This window comes from Diceros bicornis, chromosome 26 (genome assembly GCF_020826845.1).
Source record: "Diceros bicornis minor isolate mBicDic1 chromosome 26, mDicBic1.mat.cur, whole genome shotgun sequence".
Classification (NCBI taxonomy): domain Eukaryota; kingdom Metazoa; phylum Chordata; class Mammalia; order Perissodactyla; family Rhinocerotidae; genus Diceros; species Diceros bicornis.
Genome location: NC_080765.1, coordinates 9,572,778 through 9,591,675, shown reverse-complemented (window position 1 = coordinate 9,591,675; position 18,898 = coordinate 9,572,778). Strand labels below are relative to the sequence as shown.

Genomic DNA, 18,898 nt, shown 5'->3' with positions numbered 1-18,898 from the left:
TCTGCAGCTTGCTCTTCAGGGCCAAGTTGGTGGCCTGCTGCACAGGCCTGGAAGAATGGCTGACTGCACTTTCTTGTAAGGGATTCTGTGCCAAAAAACAAGAAAATAAACCCTTTGCCCCCAACCTGGACCTCGATAGCCACCCAAGGAATGTTAGCGTAAGGATCACCTGACTTTCCTCCAGGCAGGGAGCGGTGGGGAATTCCTCCTTCTCCACAGGACCAGGCCCTCAGGGCTTGCTACATGGGGATCAAATCCCGCAGGTCTCTTGCAGCAGCCCGACCTCAGCTTCGGGGAGTGGCGTCAGTGCAGATCTAATCGCTCCCTGGGAATCTGCTGGGCTCTGTCTGCACAGCCCCTGTAATTTGGTGGTGGTGGGGCGGGTGGTGGTGGCAGGGCCTGCCTGATCGTGCTGCATGGAGAAACGCAACCACAGGGAGCAGAGCGCACAAACGTTTATTTACAAAAAGTCCAAGTTACATATGATACAGGCTTTTTACACACAGCAGTTTAAATGGAATTATTTTATGTATTTTTACTACCAGAAGGTAAAGAAAAAAATTTAATAATCATTTTGCTATTTTTATACAAAGCGCGACACATCATGCATTTTTTTTTTAAAGTTTTTAAATCTTTTGCTAAGTGCAAATACTAGACTCCTCTCTCCAGTTTTAAGGCAAGTAGAATGGGACTACTGCTGGGCAGTCTCTCGCTCCGAGGAGCAAGCACTGTGGCCCAGAGAGGGGAAGATGCGAGCCTGCCTCTAGGACTCCTGCTGTGTCCCCCAGACGGGGGCTGACCTCTGCGGGCATCACTGGGACAGACTGCTTCTCGAGGGGCCCAGGGTCCAGGTCCTGCCTCAGGGTCACTCAGGTGCCTGGAGAGTCATTTCATAGATGTGTGGGGACTGGTGCTAGGGTCAGAACTCGAGGCAATGACGATCGATGACTGCTACTTCTGCAGACCTCTGAGGTGCCCCACAGTCCGGCTCGAGGAGGAACATTAGAAATCAAATGCCCTGGTTCAGAAAAGCAGGAGCAGTTCCCTAGCAGCTGTGTGTGGCCAGAAACAGCCAGAACTGATGACAAAGGACAAGTCCTCAGTTTGGCCTTCAGGGGAACCATCACTCTGGTCTCCTTCCTACCACATACCAGGCGGGACCTTTGAATGCCAGGTCCTAGGGGACTTGATGGATAGCAGTATCAGGGGCACGCTGCCTACTCGGGGTCTGTCTTTACAGCTGTCCCAGGCCCTCCATGGAGCCACATACCCTGGCCACAGGGCAGAGGTGGAACCTGGTTCCTTGGTCGGATGATGAACAGGTTCAGACCTAGGAGGTCCCACATGTCCTGACGCAAGTGGACAGCACCTGGGGTCACCCTCTCCATCTGGTGAAACAATTGCTGGTGGCTCACCGCTCTCCAAGACCCTCTCTTGGGGAAGCATGGAACATGCTTTGAGGGTAAGGAAAGCCTGTCACTGTGCCCTGCAGGGTACCCACAAGACACTGCACTGAGGTCAGCAGTGAGGTGCAGGCAGCCCAACAGGGAGAGGCTCCTGGCAGCAGAGATCTGGCACAGGCCTCTCCTCGTGGGCCCCACCCTGTGCCCAGGTGATCCCTAGTCTGCAAAAACCTCACTCGGAGGAAAGACAGCAAGAATGGGCAGTTTAGCAGACTACTCCTCCCAGCCATTTTAATCCCTGAAATATATGAGAAGCTGATGGCAGCGAGTGACCATGCATGGCGATGCTCAACGCCAGGGTGTGGTGCCCACGGTGGTGGTCAGCCTGGGAGGTACAGGCCTCTGGCTACAGGAGGGCAGGACACAGCGTCAGGGAACTGGCGTCAGGCTCACCCTCCTCTCTGAAGTCTGTGCGTGTGTGCTCTGACCTTCTGGGACCCCACAGCCATCAGAGATAGCACAAAAGGAACAGAGGTCAACAAGCCTCGTAGGCTTGGGCTCTGTGCACAGGCCGGAGTGGGAAGTCCTGCAGAGTGGGCAGCTGGGGGCAGGACAAAGCCCCAGGTGTAGCTCAAACACCCTGGCTGGTGCTGGACAGGAAAAGTTGAGAGGGAACACCGCAGAGACCCCCAGAGAGACCCAGAGTGGGACTCACCTGACTCAGGACAAGGCAGCTGCCCGGCCTGCAGAGCACCCAGTAGGGCAGCTCCTCGGGTGGGTGCCGAGTGCCATCTGGGTCATCTGTCCCCCTAGGGACTCAATGCGCCCATCATACCTTAGGGTAGAAGCTGTTCATAACCTGGCTGGTGCAAAGAAGGCTCCTGACAGTCAGGCTGCCTGGGACAGCCACCAGGCCTGTCACAGCTACCTGAAAAGTATCTTTTATTTGGCCAAAGTTTCAGAACCATCTCACCCTCATCAGCTGCCTGGTGTGGGGTAAGAGATTTCTTTGACTTTCCAGAGACTGAGAGAGAGAAACTCTAGTAGGCCATGGAAAACTGGGTAAGTTCAAAGTGAGTAAACAGCAAACGTTTTAGATAAACTAAAAACAGAACCCATAGCATGAGATGACTCTGCTATCTCATCAGAGTGGGCCAAGAGGGAAGAGGAGAGAGATCCCAGAGTGGTCACCACGGTGGTGGCCTGGGGTTCTGGACTTCGGGGACATGGTCCTCAGCCTTCCCACCCTGAGTGATGCTCCCAAGCCCACGGACATCGCTCTGTCACCTCTTTGCTTGGACCAAACCTTGAGCCTTTGTGAGGGGCTGGCCCCTCAGGGCAAGACGTGAATGACAGTAGGGCCCTGAACCCCTCAACAAGAGACACAGCCCCAGCTTGGAGCAGGAGGGTGTGCCTCACTCTAGGTGGGCCTCAGTGGGAGCGTGTAGCAAAAGAACCCGGCCTTCTTCACACAGTTCAGATCTCTCAGCTCTCTCCAAACTGCACTGTGACTTCAGCTTTATTATGGATCACAGTGTGCTGCAGTAAGGAAGGCCTACGTGGTTTCTAACTGAGAGACTTCTATTGTCTATTCTTCTGCGGGGGGAGGAGATGGAGGCAAACATTGCCCTTTGTCTCTTTCTGCAAGGACATGAGTGACAGGGCAGAGACGGGCTACCTTGTGGCCAGGGCCACTGCATTGGCTGCTAGGACGGCAGACCTATTCAGGAAGAGGGCTTTGCTGCCCTCTTATCTCTGGCCCAGTGAGTGCCCGATCAATTACAGGCATCCAGAGGGCACCAGCCTTCTGGCCACTCTTCAAGGGGCAGTAGCCCTTCCCAGGAAGGAGTGGGAAGAAAGCCAGCCTCCTGAGAGCCAAGTCCATCATCCCTACTCAGAAGGCATGACCAGAGCCATCAGTCTTGGGGGCAAAGGGGTATCTATCTAACCCCCGCCCTGCACAGGCTGAGGGCTGCTCATGGGGCTCCCAGCTGTCAGAAGCGATGCCGCGGCTGTGGGCCAAAGTGCATAGGCAGGTTGTGCTCTAGTGGTACGTGGACGGGGGCGAAGTCATAGTTGACACGCACGTTGGGCAGAGGGGGCACGTAGGGTGCTGGGATGGGGCCCATGTTGAGGGCGAAGTTGTTGAACATGGGCCGGACAGGTGGCAGGGGAAAGGGTGGGTGCACAAAGGCATAGGGGTGAGGAATCTGTGGCTGGTGCAGGTTCTGTGGGACGGGCCTTGGTAGGGCTTCAATCCTCTGGACTTTTTCTGGAGGCTTCTCCAAGGGAGGCCCAATGCGTTTGAAGGTGTTCTCTGAAAAGGAGATAGAATTTAATAAAGAAAAAGGTTAAAAGCAACTGTGCTTGGATCTGGCTTGGGACGAGAACTGCATATCCTGATCCTGGTCCCACCTGCCCTGAGCTGGGGGGCTGAGAGCAGAACATGAGGCAAGTCCAGGAACCTCTGACGTTCAGCATCATTCTTACCAGTGGACAGAGGGGTTGCCAGGTCACAGTAAGGCTGATTAAAGCATGAAATGCAGCGCATGCGCACGGACGGACGGACGGACACACACGCACACACGCACGCACGCATGCACGCACACACACACGCACACACACACAGCCATCATCAAGGACAAAATCACATTTCTGAACGAGTGTTACACCTGATAGCAATCACCTTGGAAGCCAGCATATTTATGCAGCTCAGAACAAGTAGAGCATCTGTGAGACTTGCCCTTAGAGCCAGGGCCTGGAGGGCCGCTCACAGAAACTCCATTTCATTCTCTGTAACCTCAGAAGGGTCAGGGTGGCCCTACTGTCTTTTTAGCCTGGTTTGGCTTCTATTTGCTTCCTAAGTTTAAATCCACCCCTTGGACCTCCTTACCATCAAGGAGATGCTGAAACTATATCTAAGCTTGGCCTTTCCCACAGGAAGCTGAACATGCAGGTAGAGTGTGGGGGACAGCACTCCCTGGGTCATCCCTGGCTGGTGGAGTGCCAGGATCCCCAGGGAGGGCCAGCATTAGGGTCCCCACCTCCCTGAGCACATGGAGTGCCTGGGGCCTGTGCTGGGGTGGGGAGGACTTGCCTCCATTCTTTCGTTTCTGTTCTTCTTCAGCCTCCTTCTGGATTTCCTCAATCAGCTTCTCGTCATCTTCCTAAAAGAAAAACAGGATGATGACCTTGCTTTCAACTAGCTCCATGTGGCGCTGAGGCCCTGCTGGGACAGAGGGGAGACCAGCTTGTTGCTGGTCAGCACACCACTCACTCCTGGTTCCCCGAGAATCTTCCTCCTTTGTCACTGGATCCACGAGGAAGCCCATCTGAAAGGCTGGGACCAAGGAACAGGGTCTGTGCATGGCAGGTGGCTGTCTGGGGGCTGGGCTGAGAGCTTGCTTTGCTCACTCAGTTGTAGGGGAAGCAGAGAGAGAAGTTGGACGGGGGAGACTGATAACCCAAGGGTTTGGGAAGGGGGTGAGTCTGGAGTGAGCAGGGCCCGAGTTGTTTCAGATTCCGAGTCTACAAGCTCTTGAGCACAGCAGCCCTTCTGTGCAGAGTCCAGTGGAGTCTTGCCAACTCCCTGAACGGAGCTGGACAAGCGCCCGCTCAGGCCTGCTGAGCCCTGAAGCTGACCTTTAACTCCTAGACAGTTGGTGGGCTGTAGAGCAGAATGGTAGCCTGGGTCAGGTCTCAGGTACAGGAGGAAGGGCACTGAGTTGCAATTCAAATTTGGATGATCCCCGCGTCGGGACAGCAGCCAGACGCACTCTGGGCACAGGCAGATGTGGGGGCTTCACCAGGGAAGCTCTGAGGGCCACGCTGAGCAGGCAGGAGACCAGGGCCACGCCACATGCAGTTCCCACATCTTCATCTGCCCCAAGAGCTGTGGTGGAAGAACTGGGCTGCTGGCCTGGGAGAGACTATCCCAACCATGCCTGCTTTGTGTAATGTGCTGAGGCCCACTCCTCAGTGGCCCTGCAAAGAGGCTTTCCAATTTATCTGGGGACTGAAAGAACACTCTGTGGATTGACTGAAAAAAACCCACCAAGATGGTGCACATCTCTGCTGTTCAGCTGCAGGGCTGCTGATACACCAGCATGGCCGTGGAGGGCCGCGGGACTTAAAAGTTTACTCTGCAGGGCTGAGGCTCAGTGAGCAGCAGGGTGGGATGCTGCAGCCAAAACCTGACCACATCAACTGCACTGATTCAAACTGGGTGACAGGGCAGGCTTGGTCTGTTTTCTGGGGTCTTCCAGTTGCTTCTTCAGGAGTTAAGAGCAGTCAAGCTAGGAAGAAGAATGGGGAGGGCAGGAGGGCACGAGCAGGTTTCAGTGTTGCAAGAAGCCTGCTGGAAATACGTGTTCCCCCAGACAAGGCATCGGAGCCAACCCACATGGCCAGGTGTGCTCCAGCCCTCCACGGCCAGGGCTGAAATAATGTCAGTGATAACTCCATTCTTCATGCTGATCTGAGGCTCTGACTGGCTGATGACACCCATGGAACTTCTGAGATGCAAATGGAGGGCCACAGAGGGGAGCATCTGACCTGGAAAGAACACCTAGAAATCCTTGGATCAGAGAACAATGTGGCAGCCCCATCATGGGGCTGGGCAATGAACAGTTTACATATTTACTTAGTATGTTATCAATGTCACAGCCCAGACAGTAATTAGTGATTTCACCATGCAGTTATGAACCGTCAATGATTCTGGAGTCATGAGTTTCACTCAATCAGTGTTAACTGGACACCTACTCTGTGCTGGACACTGGTCTAAGTTTACTGGTTAAACTTCTGATCAACATTGAAACTGAAAATCATACTGACGGAATGAGTAAATAGCTGTGTAATATATTCCCTTGTTTGGAAGATTAAAAAATTTTAGGGCAGACTCCCTGGAGACTGTAGGCTCCCTGGTAATAGTGGGAGGCCTTATTAAATTCACTTACATCCTCCAGGCCTCAGATGCCAAATGATGGTCTGGATTCAATGGTCTCAAGGCTTCTTTCCAACTCTGACACTTGGAAATTCTTATCATATACCTAAGTCTTTTTCAGCCTCACCTGGCCAGGTGTTCTGAGCAAGGCAAAGGGAAGAGGAGTAGGGACACAGGTTAAGTTCCCATCAGAGAATCACAAGTCTGGGAGGAATCCTGGTGGGCATCATATCCATCTCCCAGGTTATGCATAAAAACCCTAAGACATAGTCATCTAGCTTCTGTGCAAAACTCCCAACAAGGAAACTTATTACTCTACAAAGTAATCACTAAGCCAATCAACACAAAGGGCTCCAAGAACTCAACAGGGTTTGGTGGACAGTCTGAAGTCCCCATGTGAATGTCAAGATAAATTCCACCAATTATCTAAATTAGGAGCTGGTCTCAAAACTCTTCATTTTGGTGCCAGTGGCAGGCCTAGGAGAAAAGATTAAAAAAAAAAAAAAAAAAAAGAGAAAGTGATCAAGAAAACTGGAAATTGGGAGAGCAGTGGGTCTACACCGCTCACTGTAACCTGCGGCAAGCTCCTAAACATCTTGAGTCTCAGCACCTCATCTGTAAAATGGGTTGTTGTAAAGACTGAAGGAGGTTACGTGTGTTAAGCACTCAGCACAAAGTAAGCACTCATTATTAGAGGCAGGAGAATCGTGAAAAATGGCAGGGATAAAGATTTTAGAAAGCTGAGAAGTTTCAAGAAAAAGTGGTACAGATTGGGAGATGCCCCCAACATTTCTCTCAGTGGCTTCTTTACGGTATGAGTGACAGGTTCCTGATTCTGGTTATTTATTCATTATAACTATTAGTACTACATCCCTACCACCACAACCACCACCGTTACCACCTCTCCTATTCCTGCCACATCACCTAAATGTGGTTATGCCCATCAGTCCTCAGAGGGACACTCAAAGCCTCTGATGGCACAGGAAGGTACCTTAGAAATCATCCACTCTAACTTCCTTACAGCACAGAAACTGAGGTCCCAGAGAAAGTAAGTCAAAGTCATGGCTAGTTGGTGGTGGGCTAGGCAAATGCTTTATACTATTCTACAGTTATCACTCAAACAGCTTTCCTGGAGAAAATCCATGGAAATGTACCTTGAAGGTTCCCTGTCCCCATCATTTATCTGATTTGGAAATCTGGAGGGTATGTGCATTCTTCCATCCAAGACCACGTACGGAGTGTCCAGTATGCTCAGGCACTGGGCAGGCACACAGCAAAGAAGAAGCAGACCTGCTCCCTGCTCCCCCCATTATGGAGCTTATATTTTTGTGTTGTGATCACAATTTTAGTTGGCATTCCACTGTGGAATTCTACATGGGCTTAACGGGTAATTTTACAGCATTAGAGACTAACCACTAACCCACATTTCTCCTTGAAAGACTAACCACTAACGCACCCTTCTCCTCAGACTCTCTCATGATACTTCTGTCAAGATAAAAGAAGAATGAGGGATAAGAGAGGCATCCCTTTTGGGTAGAAGGTTCCAGGTTCTTTATGGCCCTGCTGAGGACGTGAGCATGCAGGGCATCTACCTCATTTTTATCAAAACAAAGTTTCCTGTGATAAATCCGAATGCCCCTGGTCAAACTTTGCCAGTGAATAAAGAATTCCCTCAGGTGGGTCTGAGGCACTTATAGAGGCGAGTATGGGTTGAGCTTCCTGATACAGATCTGCCAGCTTCTGGAGGACAGAGTGGTTAGGTCCACCCACTGGCAGAGGTGCCCAGGCTGCCTTTGAGAGCTCTTCCTGGAGGAGGAGGAAACTTGGAGCCCTGACTCCGTCACCTTTTGAAGAGAGCCACCTAGAGCCTCTTCCTTCCCTGCCTTGCTCTGATCACTCCTGATTTGGCAAGTGGATTCGAGACCATTTGTGCTTATGCCCTGTCTTTCCCCAGGTAGGCAGTGCTCTTAAGAGTCTAAATACAGTCTGTATTTCACCAGAAAATGTCAGCACTGAACTATTTTGAGCAGTGATTGTTACCATAAATAATGAATAGACTGTCAGTTAAACACAGAATAGGGGTTAGATGTTTCAGATTTCAACTTTCTCTAACTGCTTGGAGTTATAGGACACTGTGTTTAGAAACTAAGAACTAAAACACTTTTCAACATATACTTTTTTTTTTTTTTTTTTGTGAGGAGATCAGCCCTGAGCTAACATCCGCCAATCCTCCTCTTTTTTTGCTGAGGAAGAGGGCCCCGGGGCCAACATCGGTGCCCATCTTCCTCCACTTTATATGGGACGCCGCCACAGCACGGCTTACCAAGCAGTGCGTCGGTGCGCGCCTGGGATCCGAACCAGCGAACCCCGGGCAGCCGCAGCGGAGCGCGCGCACCCAACCGCTTGCGCCACCGGGCCAGCCCCTCAACATATATTTTTTTTAATTACATTTTCAGCCAAATACATTACACTCTAAAGGGAAGATTTCTTACTTCATCTGGGGTAGAAGTTCCTTTCACAAGCAGTTTCCCTTGAGTATTTTAAATTCCTCAAGTTGAGAGGGAAGGCAGACTGAATTGTACACTTTATTTTTTTCTTATTTTTTGTGAGGAAGATCAGCCCTGAGCTAACATCCATGCCAATCGTCTTCTTTTTGCTGAGAAGGACTGGCCCTGGGCTAACATCCGTGCTCATCTTCCTCTACTTTATATGGGATGCCGCCACAGCACGGCCTGACAAGCGGTGCATCAGTGTGTGCCTGGGATCCGAACCCGGGCCGCCAGCAGCGGCATGTGCGCACTTAACCAGTACGCCATGGGGCTGGCCTCTGAAATGTACACTTTAAAAATGGCAAATTTTATTTTACATATTTTTGCCACAATTAAAAAAATTAATAATGTTAAAAAAGAGTGAAGGCAGGTTTAGAGTTGATTTTGAGATTCAACATGAAGACTAGTCCCTCATCAGAACACTTCTTGGGTTTGGGCCGAGTGACAGATGGGGCTACTGAGGCCTTTCTGGAAGTGAGTTTCCTCGGGAAACATTCTGGGCACCCCAAGTATCATCATTCATGGTGAATAAGGACACTTGTGAAAAAACGTTGCTATTCTGCAAATCTAGGACACACCTAGGCTGCTGGAAATGGGAAACAATAGGAGGAAAGAAAGATGATGAGCCAGCCAGGGTGCGTGGGCTGGATCACAGAGTGAACTGTCTTCCACCCCCTCCAGGGGCTGAGTCACCACAGGAAATCCAGGTGTGCTGGAGCCGCCCCGACCACGGTGAATGCATACACTGAATTTTATGTTAAAGCAGCATGGCTTCCAAATGGACAGGCAGCTGGTGGGATGGGAAGAACTCCAGCTTTGGGGCTCCACAGACCTGGGACTGGGGTCCCCTCTATCCCTCATGATCTAACCTGGAGCCCATGGATTTCCACAGCAGGTTTACTGTGAGAAGCAAATGACGCCTCTCTTATCAAGTGCCAAGCACAGTGACACTAGTGATGGTGGTTAACATTTATTGAGGGCTTACTGTGTGCCAGCTCCTGTTCTTTTTTTTTTTGTGAGGAAGATCAGCCCTGAGCTAACATCCATGCTAATCCTCCTCTCTTTGCTGAGGAAGACTGGCTCTGAGCTAACATCTATTGCCAATCCTCCTCCTTTTTTTTTTTTTTCCTCCTAAAGCCCCAGTAGATAGTTGTATGTCATAACTGCACATCCTTCTAGTTGCTGTATGTGGGATGCGGCCATGCTGGCCAGACAAGGGGTGCATCGGTGCACGCCCGGGATCTGAACCCGGGCCACCAGTAGCAGAGCGCACACACTTAACCGCTAAGCCATGGGGCCGGCCCCCAGCTCCTGTTCTAAACCCTCACATAGACTTAATCTTCCTACCAACTCTACGAGTTAGAGACAATTAATTAATCCTCATATTACAGATGAGGAAACTGAGGCACAGTGAGGCTCAATCCAGGCAGTCCAATCACAAACTGAGCTCTTAACCATACAAACCAGCAGTTTCTGAACCGGAGCTACTGCAGCAGTGTGACTAGAGGGGCCCAGGAGATCTGCCTGCCCTGCCCCACCCCGCCCTCAGCACTGTCAAAGGTGACTATTTTTAGGCTCTGCTTTGTTCTTATTTATTTATGTATTTTTTTGGTGAGGAAGATCAGCCCTGAGCTAACATCCATGCCAATCCTCCTCTTTTTGCTGAAGAAGACCGGCCCTAAGCTAACATCTATTGCCAATCCTCCCTTTTTTTTTTTTTTTTCCTTTTTCTCCAAAGCCCCAGTAGATAGTTGTATGTCATAGTCACACATCCTTCTAGTTGCTGTATGTGGGATGCTGCCTCAGCATGGCCTGACAAGCAGTGCATTGGTGCACGCCCAGGATCCGAACCCGGGCCGCCAGTAGCGGAGCATGCACACTTAACCACTAAGCCACGGGGCCAGCCCCCTGCTTTGTTCTAAAAGAGTACATCTTATCCTCCTTGAAATACAAGAGGGCTCCTTCTTTCACGGATGGCCAGAACTCTGAAATCTCCTTTCTCTACTAAATATGAGAAGAGAACAGTGGAAAACAAAAAACATCTCCACTCCAGAAGATGAACAGACATACAGCAGAGAAGGGTGCCACTTTCCTCGAAATTTTTAGGGAATTCGTATTTTCATGGGTCAGCTCAGCCAGAAGTGCATGTGCCATCCTTTAAAATGAGCCACTTGAGGCGGCTGGCCCTGTGGCAAATAGAAGGATGTACAACTATGACATACAACTATCTACTGGGGCTTTGGGGAGAAAAAGGGGGGAAAAAAAAAAGGAGGACTGGCAATAGATGTTAGCTCAGGACTGGTCTTTCTCAGCAAAAAGAGGAGGATTGGCATGGATATTAGCTCAGGGCTGATCTTCCTCACACAGACACACAAAAAAATGACCCACTTGACGGTCTCTGACTGGCCTCCCTGGCACTTGGCTTTTGAGATGAAGCCAGCAGATCCTTCTCATCCAGAGTGAGAGCCAGGAGCTCAGGGCACCTGTAAATCTCACCTCTTGAGCCAGAAACCTAAGCTTCAGGCTAAGCTCTCTCACTGAGGCCAAAAGGACTTACTGGCTCACGGGAACTGAGCCTCCTATCGCTCCTAACTGGGGTGCTGTTCTTGGCCCATCTTGAGAGTGGAAACGAACACTACCAGATTTACTTGCCTGACATGTTTTCTCATGAGGCCACCAAGTTACCTGTATACCATGGGATCCCATGGAATTTTCTTCTTCTGTCACAAAAAAACAGTTTTGATTCTCACACACATGAAAGCAATCTTGGAAAAAAAAAGTGTAACAAAACGCAAAGAAGTCACTGGTAATTCCTCACTACAGATAAATCCCAGGAACATTTTGGCCTAATTCCCACAGGTTGTTTTTGCGTCCACATCTCACTTTCAAAAAATCCCTGAGGTTTTTTTCTAGAAGGCCGTGCTCTGCACATCCAGGCCCCACTTCTCTGTGGGGACTGCTCTAGCCCCCACACACCTGCTCGCCAAGTGTCCCTCCCAGCCACGGAGGGCTGGCAAGGATTCTATCCATGAGGAAACTGAGGCTCTGAGGAGGCAGTGACGTGATGAAGGTCACCAATTCGTCAGGTGTGAAATTGGGACCAGAGCAGGGCCCAGCTGCCCCTGGGGCTGGAGGTTTGGGCTTACAGCCCACAGTGGTGCCTGGGCAGTCTCAACTCTGCAGGCAGTCAAAGCTGTAGGCCTCAAGAGTTGGCTGCTAGGCCCCCCAACTGCTCTGCCTTCAACAGGGTGGAGACCTGACTTCCCCTTCACACTCTGCCTGCCATGGTCAGTGGAGAACTGTGGGAGGAGCAGAGAGCTGTCTGTACTCACCATACTGGACACCCCCAACAGGCTCTAGTGAATGGCCACCAAGGTGAGATGTACCCCCCACCCCCACCCCAGCACTCCTCTCTCTGGCCTTTGGCAAGGGCTTTAACACTGATTTAGTAGGCCTGGATGAGTCCCCTTCTCTGCCCACTTTCTGGCCCCTCCTAGTCTCAGTGAAAACTTTCCAACAGATCCACTGAGTATGCATATAAGCAAGGCGAGGCTGAGATGGGAGGGAGTGGACACTGGTTAGCAATAAACATGTCCCAAGATGGGCAGGTCTCAAAAGACTGAGTGTAATGAAATACCAGGCTAGAGAAGAAGTGAACCACCCAGTACTTTCTATTGCTACCCACAGCCACTCTGAGAGGGGAACACACAGACCACAACTAAATGCAATGAGAACCATGAAGGGAATGTGCGCAGCACCCACGGTGGGCTGACGCACCCCAAATGCATTGTCGAGGAAAAAGGATTAAAGCAGAATGTGACATGGAGTCTCACTGCCAATCTGGAAGAGTTCTTTAAATAAAGAACTGAGCGGGTTGCATCTTACCAGGGAGAAGGTTTTATTTCCTTCCCCTGAGTTCTTTTGAGCTCAGCAGGATACAGAAAGTGCTGGCCCAACACGGAAGACTGTGACATGCTGGCTTCACATGAGGTGGGTGGGGAGTAAGGCAGCAAGAGCATGAGGCCATGGCAGGCCTGGCCTTTCCAAAACCCGACTCAGCATGGCAGTCACTGGCAGGAAACCAAGTACAATTCACCAGAGAGGTTTTAATTAAGAAAAAACAACCACAAAACCCAATTTAACTTGCCCCTCAACAATGAAGCCCTTCAGCTCTGCCCATGCAACAGGGTCTGGACAGAAGAAAATGAAGGAAGAGAAACTTCAAGTGGTTAAAGGGGAAAAAGAGAACGTTTCCACCAATCGGATATTAACAATATTCGCCAGCCACAGGCTGAAGGTTCCTAAAATAGACATTTGAGCACCTGGCCCAACACTGTTCTTGCCGAAGTTTTTAAACATCCTTTATAGCCTCCATTTCCTTCAACATTTCCGATCACTAGGGCTAGCCATCCGCTTGCCTGCTGTCCAGCCTTCTGTGACCATGCAGGAAGGATGGGTGGCTTTTCTTCTTCATTTAACTTTTTCTCCCCTTAGGAACATGACTGGGAATTGCAAGTCAACTGCTGCTTCCCTCCTGCGATTTTGGGGGTGGAGTTGGGGCTGGGATCCAGGTCATGTGTGGCCACAGCTGTTGTTAATAAACTTGCAATGATTTCATAAAAGACTTCCAAAGAGCTGAGGATTTAGTTTCAAATTATTCCCAGATTGGCTGCAGATCGCCAAGCAACACCAGACCATAACCCCCAGCCCCAGCTGTCCCCCTGCAACAGGAAACTGGGGGGAGGAGAGTGAAGCGGAGCCTGGACTGGCACATGCTGTGCAGCTGGGGTCTGGAATGGCCCAGTGGGGGGCTGGACAACATGCTGGGGAGAAGCAAAGACCGAACAGGCTCTTAGCTGGCTTCTGCAGCTGTCTCCGCAGGTCACAGAGGCCCAGCACCCAAACACCTTTCCATCTAGAGCTCCCCCACAGGGACCTGAAGGCGGCATGGAATGTGGCCATGTTTTGACTCCTGTCAGGGTCAAGTGCTCAGCCCGGGTCCTGCTGGCATTTGCTGAAGACAACACATACCAACACGCTGTGTTTACTGGACTGAGCCATGCTGCCACCCTTCTTGGGAAAGTCCTCTAGTGACATCTAAACCCAACTGGGGACACTGTCACGGTTCGGAGCTGCCAGGCCCCCTTTCTACCATCTGCAACTTGCTCAATGGGGAGAGTCCAGCAAGGGTCCCACCCCTCTACAGAGGCTTTCCTGGTTCACTGGACTCAGGGACCCTATGGGCAACTATCGGTGATCTCCCTTCCATATTTGTGACTTCTCACTCTGAGGCATGGAGACTTGTGGAGTGGAAGGAGCTGACATCTGGTCGACGACCTGGGCTTGCACCAAGTGATCTGAATCTCGTTTTCCTCATTTGCAGAATGGGAAAGGGGTCCTACCCCCTTGTTGTAACAGAAACAATGGTATTTAAAACAGTGACTAGAAATAAAATGCTAATAAGGCCAATTGTGAAAACCGGGTGATGGGGCAACATGGGGGTTCACTTTACTATCCTGTTTCTTTTATAGAAGATAAAGTTAAAAAGTTAAGGAAAGGGCCGGCCCCATGGCTTAGCGGTTAAGTGCGTGTGCTCCACTGCTGGCGGCCCGGGTTCGGATCCCGGGTTTGCACCGACCCACCACTTCTCCGGCCATGCTGAGACCGTGTCCCACATACAGCAACTAGAAGAATGTGCAACTATGACGTATAGCTATCTACTGGGGCTTTGGGGGGGAAAAAAAAAAGTTAAGGAAAAAATGCTGAAGCCAAAAATTAGTTATCAACCTAAAGTTTGGAATATCTTTCCTATGGGGTCTCCAACTTTTCTTCATCAGTCCTCTCTGAAATACTCTTCTTCCCCTTTCATTCCTGCAACACTTCATTCTTGCCCTGGCCACTCAAACAAAGGTCTCAAAAGTGCCTGCTGCCCTCCACGCTCTTGACCAACCCATCAGGAAGACGCTGCACACTGGTCTAGCCTGGGAATTGCTAGAGCAACTGAGGGGAGAGGGCACGTGGTGGCTTTATTCAAGAGGCCAAGAGAACAAATGACCTGGGATAGAAACCCATGCTACCATGTACTGACCACAATCTTCAGTAAGTTTCCTCATTTGTAAAACTGGGATGATACATCTGCCTTTGGGAATTATTACAGAATTAAATATATTAACATGTATTTATGTCAGGTTCAATCCACTGCAGGCTTGGGAAAAACAAGAGAGTCTCTCAACCAAATGGCTAGGCGATATTGGCACCAAATAGTACCCTGGTTGTAAAAGCCCTAGAGTCTATCTGAAGTGAGCATGCTTCTAACCCTTACATTCAAAAAACAAAGAAGTTGTAGAAAACAATGCTTGCAGTTTCTCGTAATCTAAACCCAACATAAACACAGACTTTGTTCTGTATTTAAAGAGAAAATGTTGTTACGAAATGTGCCCCACTTCTAGAATCCAGACTGCCAGATGACTGTTCTTCTTAACACGGCTTCTAATAGTAAGATATAACTCCTTAACTCCTTTAGCTACCAGGCAAGCGGCCACATGTGGCCCAGAAAAGAGTCAGCATATTTGGATCCAGTCAAGTCACAGGATACCACCCCCCTCCACTGCAGAATAACGTTTGTTCATTTATGTGTCGTGATCCAGCTTTGCATTCTGAGCCCTAAACCAGAAAACTGTGGTTTGCTGCGACTACATTTGCTTCTGGGTTTTTTTTTCCCTTCCTAAAAAGACATCTTGTTTTGTAAGACTCTTGGTTGAATGTTTTTGGCTTATTTTTGATAACTAACAGAGAAATAAAGTTACTATTCACCATTTTAGCACTCTAATATGGAGTCAGTTCGGGTTCCCAAGCAATCTCTAGTCATCAAGGATAAAAACCCAACTTCTCTCCAAACCATGAAGGGACAACTCCCTCGCTGACAAATGAGAGATTTTTCCTGGGCTTGCTGGTTAATTAAGCCAGAGAAAAGGCTCGGATGACAGGGCATGCTTTGTTTCCCTGAACTTCTGAATGGCTTTGTGTTCTCAGAAGCCCCAACAGATGCTGGGTTGGAATTCAATCGGTCTCCTGGTGAGAATCAAGGAAACGGGGCTGATCTTGGTTTTGATGGGAACAGGACAGATGGAACAAAACCTCTGGCTGTGGTTGCCAGAGGAAATCGGAGGGATTTGTATTTGCCTGACCTTCCTTTCGAACTTTATTTTGAGCCAATACAGAACTTTTCTCAGGGTAGAAGACAACAAATCAACAAGAAAACAAGGGGGCAGTCACATGCTACAGCACCCAAACAAGATAACAGAACATGGGAAACCTTTCTAATCAATTCCACATGAGGGGAGTAAATGGAGGTGGCAGGAGAAGGGACAAGAACATGAGGGAGAAGAAAGAAAAACAGAGCTGAGAATAGGCCTGACTGCTAAACATCCTCCCTCATATGGTAACTCCCACTCTGCTCCCTGTTTTTAGAGAAACGAAATGCAGTGGGAAGAATACTTCTTAGGAGTTCCAGCTGAAGAAAAAGGATCCTATTTCCTCATGAAGTTCCTAGAGATGCTAAGGCCCCCAGTTTGCTAGCTGTATGGGCCGGAGGAAGTGAGTCAGCAGAACTACCAGGTCCTGGGAAGGTGTGTCACAAAAAGCAGCATGGATCACCTTGCCAAGCACTTCCTACTGTGGGCCCCACCTCCCTCCACTCAACTAGCAACAGGATGACTGTCTATTTACAAAACCACCCCTTTCTTTCACATATTTTCTTAGTGACTGGGCCACAGAGCCATTGAATAAGAGCAATTCCTGGGTCCCTCAGCCCAGTTTTTCCAACCAGTGAGGAAGCTGTCCCTGTTGTGCAGACACCTGGTTTCCTGCACAGAAGACTCACTGCTTTCCAAAGCTGCTGGGCGCTCTGAGAGTTTGGATGAGGCAATGGAATGGGCTGTTGTGGCTCTCCCATAAGCCGGCCTGTTACCCTGACACCCTCTGTCGTTAGGCATACTGGAGATGTTCTGTGTCAGGGGTAAAAAGACTGGTGGTTAACAAGACTTTTTCTTTGGCTTATAATAAAGTGCTGGCTGGAACAGTATTTTAAAGATATTTGGATTAACGGTCAATCTTTAAAACTTAGGAGATTTCACATTAAAATACTGATTTCCAATCTCTCTAGAAAATCTGAGGCCATGGTAACTCTGAGCACAGTCTCATCCAGCAACAATCGTAGGAGCTGAGTACCAGCCCCTTAGTAATGCCCACACCCTCTCCTGTTTGCCACAGTCCCCACCATACCCTGCTGTCTCCTAGACCCGGCCTACTTCACATTCATCAATTATGTTACTACTTGCCCCTGTGGCAACCTGAGTCTGTGACCCCAGCTACATGCTGTTTATGTTCTATGCATAATCTTTCCATATTTTTTCCTCCATATTTTTAAATATAGATACATAGCATCACTTTCTATAGCCACATACTATACTAATGTAAACGTCCCACCACCCCCGGGCTGTCCACCGCTGTACTTATACACGAGGGAGAAATAAATTTCTATCTTGTCTAAGCCACTGTTATTTTGGGCTTTCTGTTATTCACAGCCAAATTGATCCTTATTAATATAGGGATATTTACTGATTTCTTCTTCTTCTTCTTCTTCTTCTTTTTTTTTTTGTGAGGAAGATTAGCCCTGAGTGAACATATGTTGCCAATCCTCTTTCTGCTGAGGAAGATTGGCCCTGGGCTAACATCCATGCCCATCTTCCTCTACTTTGTATGTGGGATACCTGCCACAGCATGGTTTGACAAGTGGTGCATAGGTCCACGCCTGGGATGCGAACCTTGGGCCGTTGAAGCAGAGCGTGCAAACTTAAACACTACACCACCGGGCTGGTTCCCTATTTACTGATTTCTTATTGAGTCATATTACTCTTTACATATTAATAACATTTATCTATATTATATATATGTTACAATTATTTTCCCCAGGTTTTCATCTACCTTTATTTTTGTTTATGGTCTCTTTTGCCAAAGAGAATTTATGTATCTTTAGTCTGGGCTTGATATAATGCAAAGAAGGACTTTCCTTCCTCCAAGATTATAAAAGTCATCTTCTTTGTTTTCTTGAAGTATTTCCAAATGGTTAGCCCAGTGCCCCAAAACAGCTATTGAATGTTTCTCTCTCCACATGGTAGCCAGTGTGATCTTGAAAACTTAAATTAGGCAAAGTCACTCCTGTATGTAAGCCCTGCAATAACTCCCACTGCACTCAGTGAGACTAATGGCCTGGTTCTGTCCACCCCCCTCACTTTCCTCCCTCAGGCTTACCACCTAGCAAGCCACAGTGACCTTTCTGGTCCTCAAAAAGGCCGAATTTGTTACACTTCCTCGGCCTGCCTTGCTCCTCCTCCACATGCAGGTCTCAGTGCAAATGCTGCTTCCCAGAGACGCCTGCCCAGATCACTCTACCTAAAGTCGGCCTCCCTCCTCCAGCTCCTGTCACTCTCTATCACATCACTCTCATGATTCCTACACAGTACCAACTACATGAAGGATTCTTGTTCTAGACTGTATTAGACTGCAAACTCCATGAGAACAGAGGCTTTTCTGTTCAGACTAGTACTGGCAACACTAAATAGTTAAGAACGAAAGAAAGGATGAATCTACCATTTCTCCAGTGATCTGAAACGCTATTTTTATCATACATTAAATTCTTATGGGTCTGTCTCTGGTCTCTATTTTGTCCCTTTGATATATCTACCTATTCTTGCATTAGTCTACATGGTTTTGATTAGTGTAGCTTCACAGTAAAAATTAGCCTCATTTTTAAAATTACAGGTAATTTTTCAAGAATAAAATAAATGCCACTGAATGTGAGAAATGCAGTAAACTTCTAAGTTACTTTGGAGAGAAGTGATCTCTCTGTAATACTAAGTCTCTCCTTAGAGGGACATGGTGCTTTTCTGCTACCCAGGTTACCCTCTCTTGTTCCAGTGAAAGCCGAGGAGTGACCAGCTAGC

At 49.0% G+C, this 18,898-nt stretch overlaps 1 protein-coding gene across 3 annotated transcripts in view; it reads right to left on the bottom strand.

Annotated features, from left to right (window-relative positions):
- Positions 1-441: 441 nt before the first annotated feature.
- RNF216 (ring finger protein 216) overlaps positions 442-18,898 on the bottom strand; it is a 168,293-nt gene continuing 149,836 nt past the window's right edge. For all 3 annotated transcript variants that reach the window (XM_058569334.1, XM_058569336.1, XM_058569335.1), the window contains 2 exons: positions 4,501-4,570; positions 442-3,720 (listed from right to left, as the gene is read on the bottom strand). In XM_058569334.1, the coding sequence (XP_058425317.1) occupies positions 3,398-3,720; positions 4,501-4,570 (393 nt within the window). In that variant the 3' untranslated portion in view covers positions 442-3,397. The remainder of the gene's footprint in view (positions 3,721-4,500; positions 4,571-18,898) is intronic.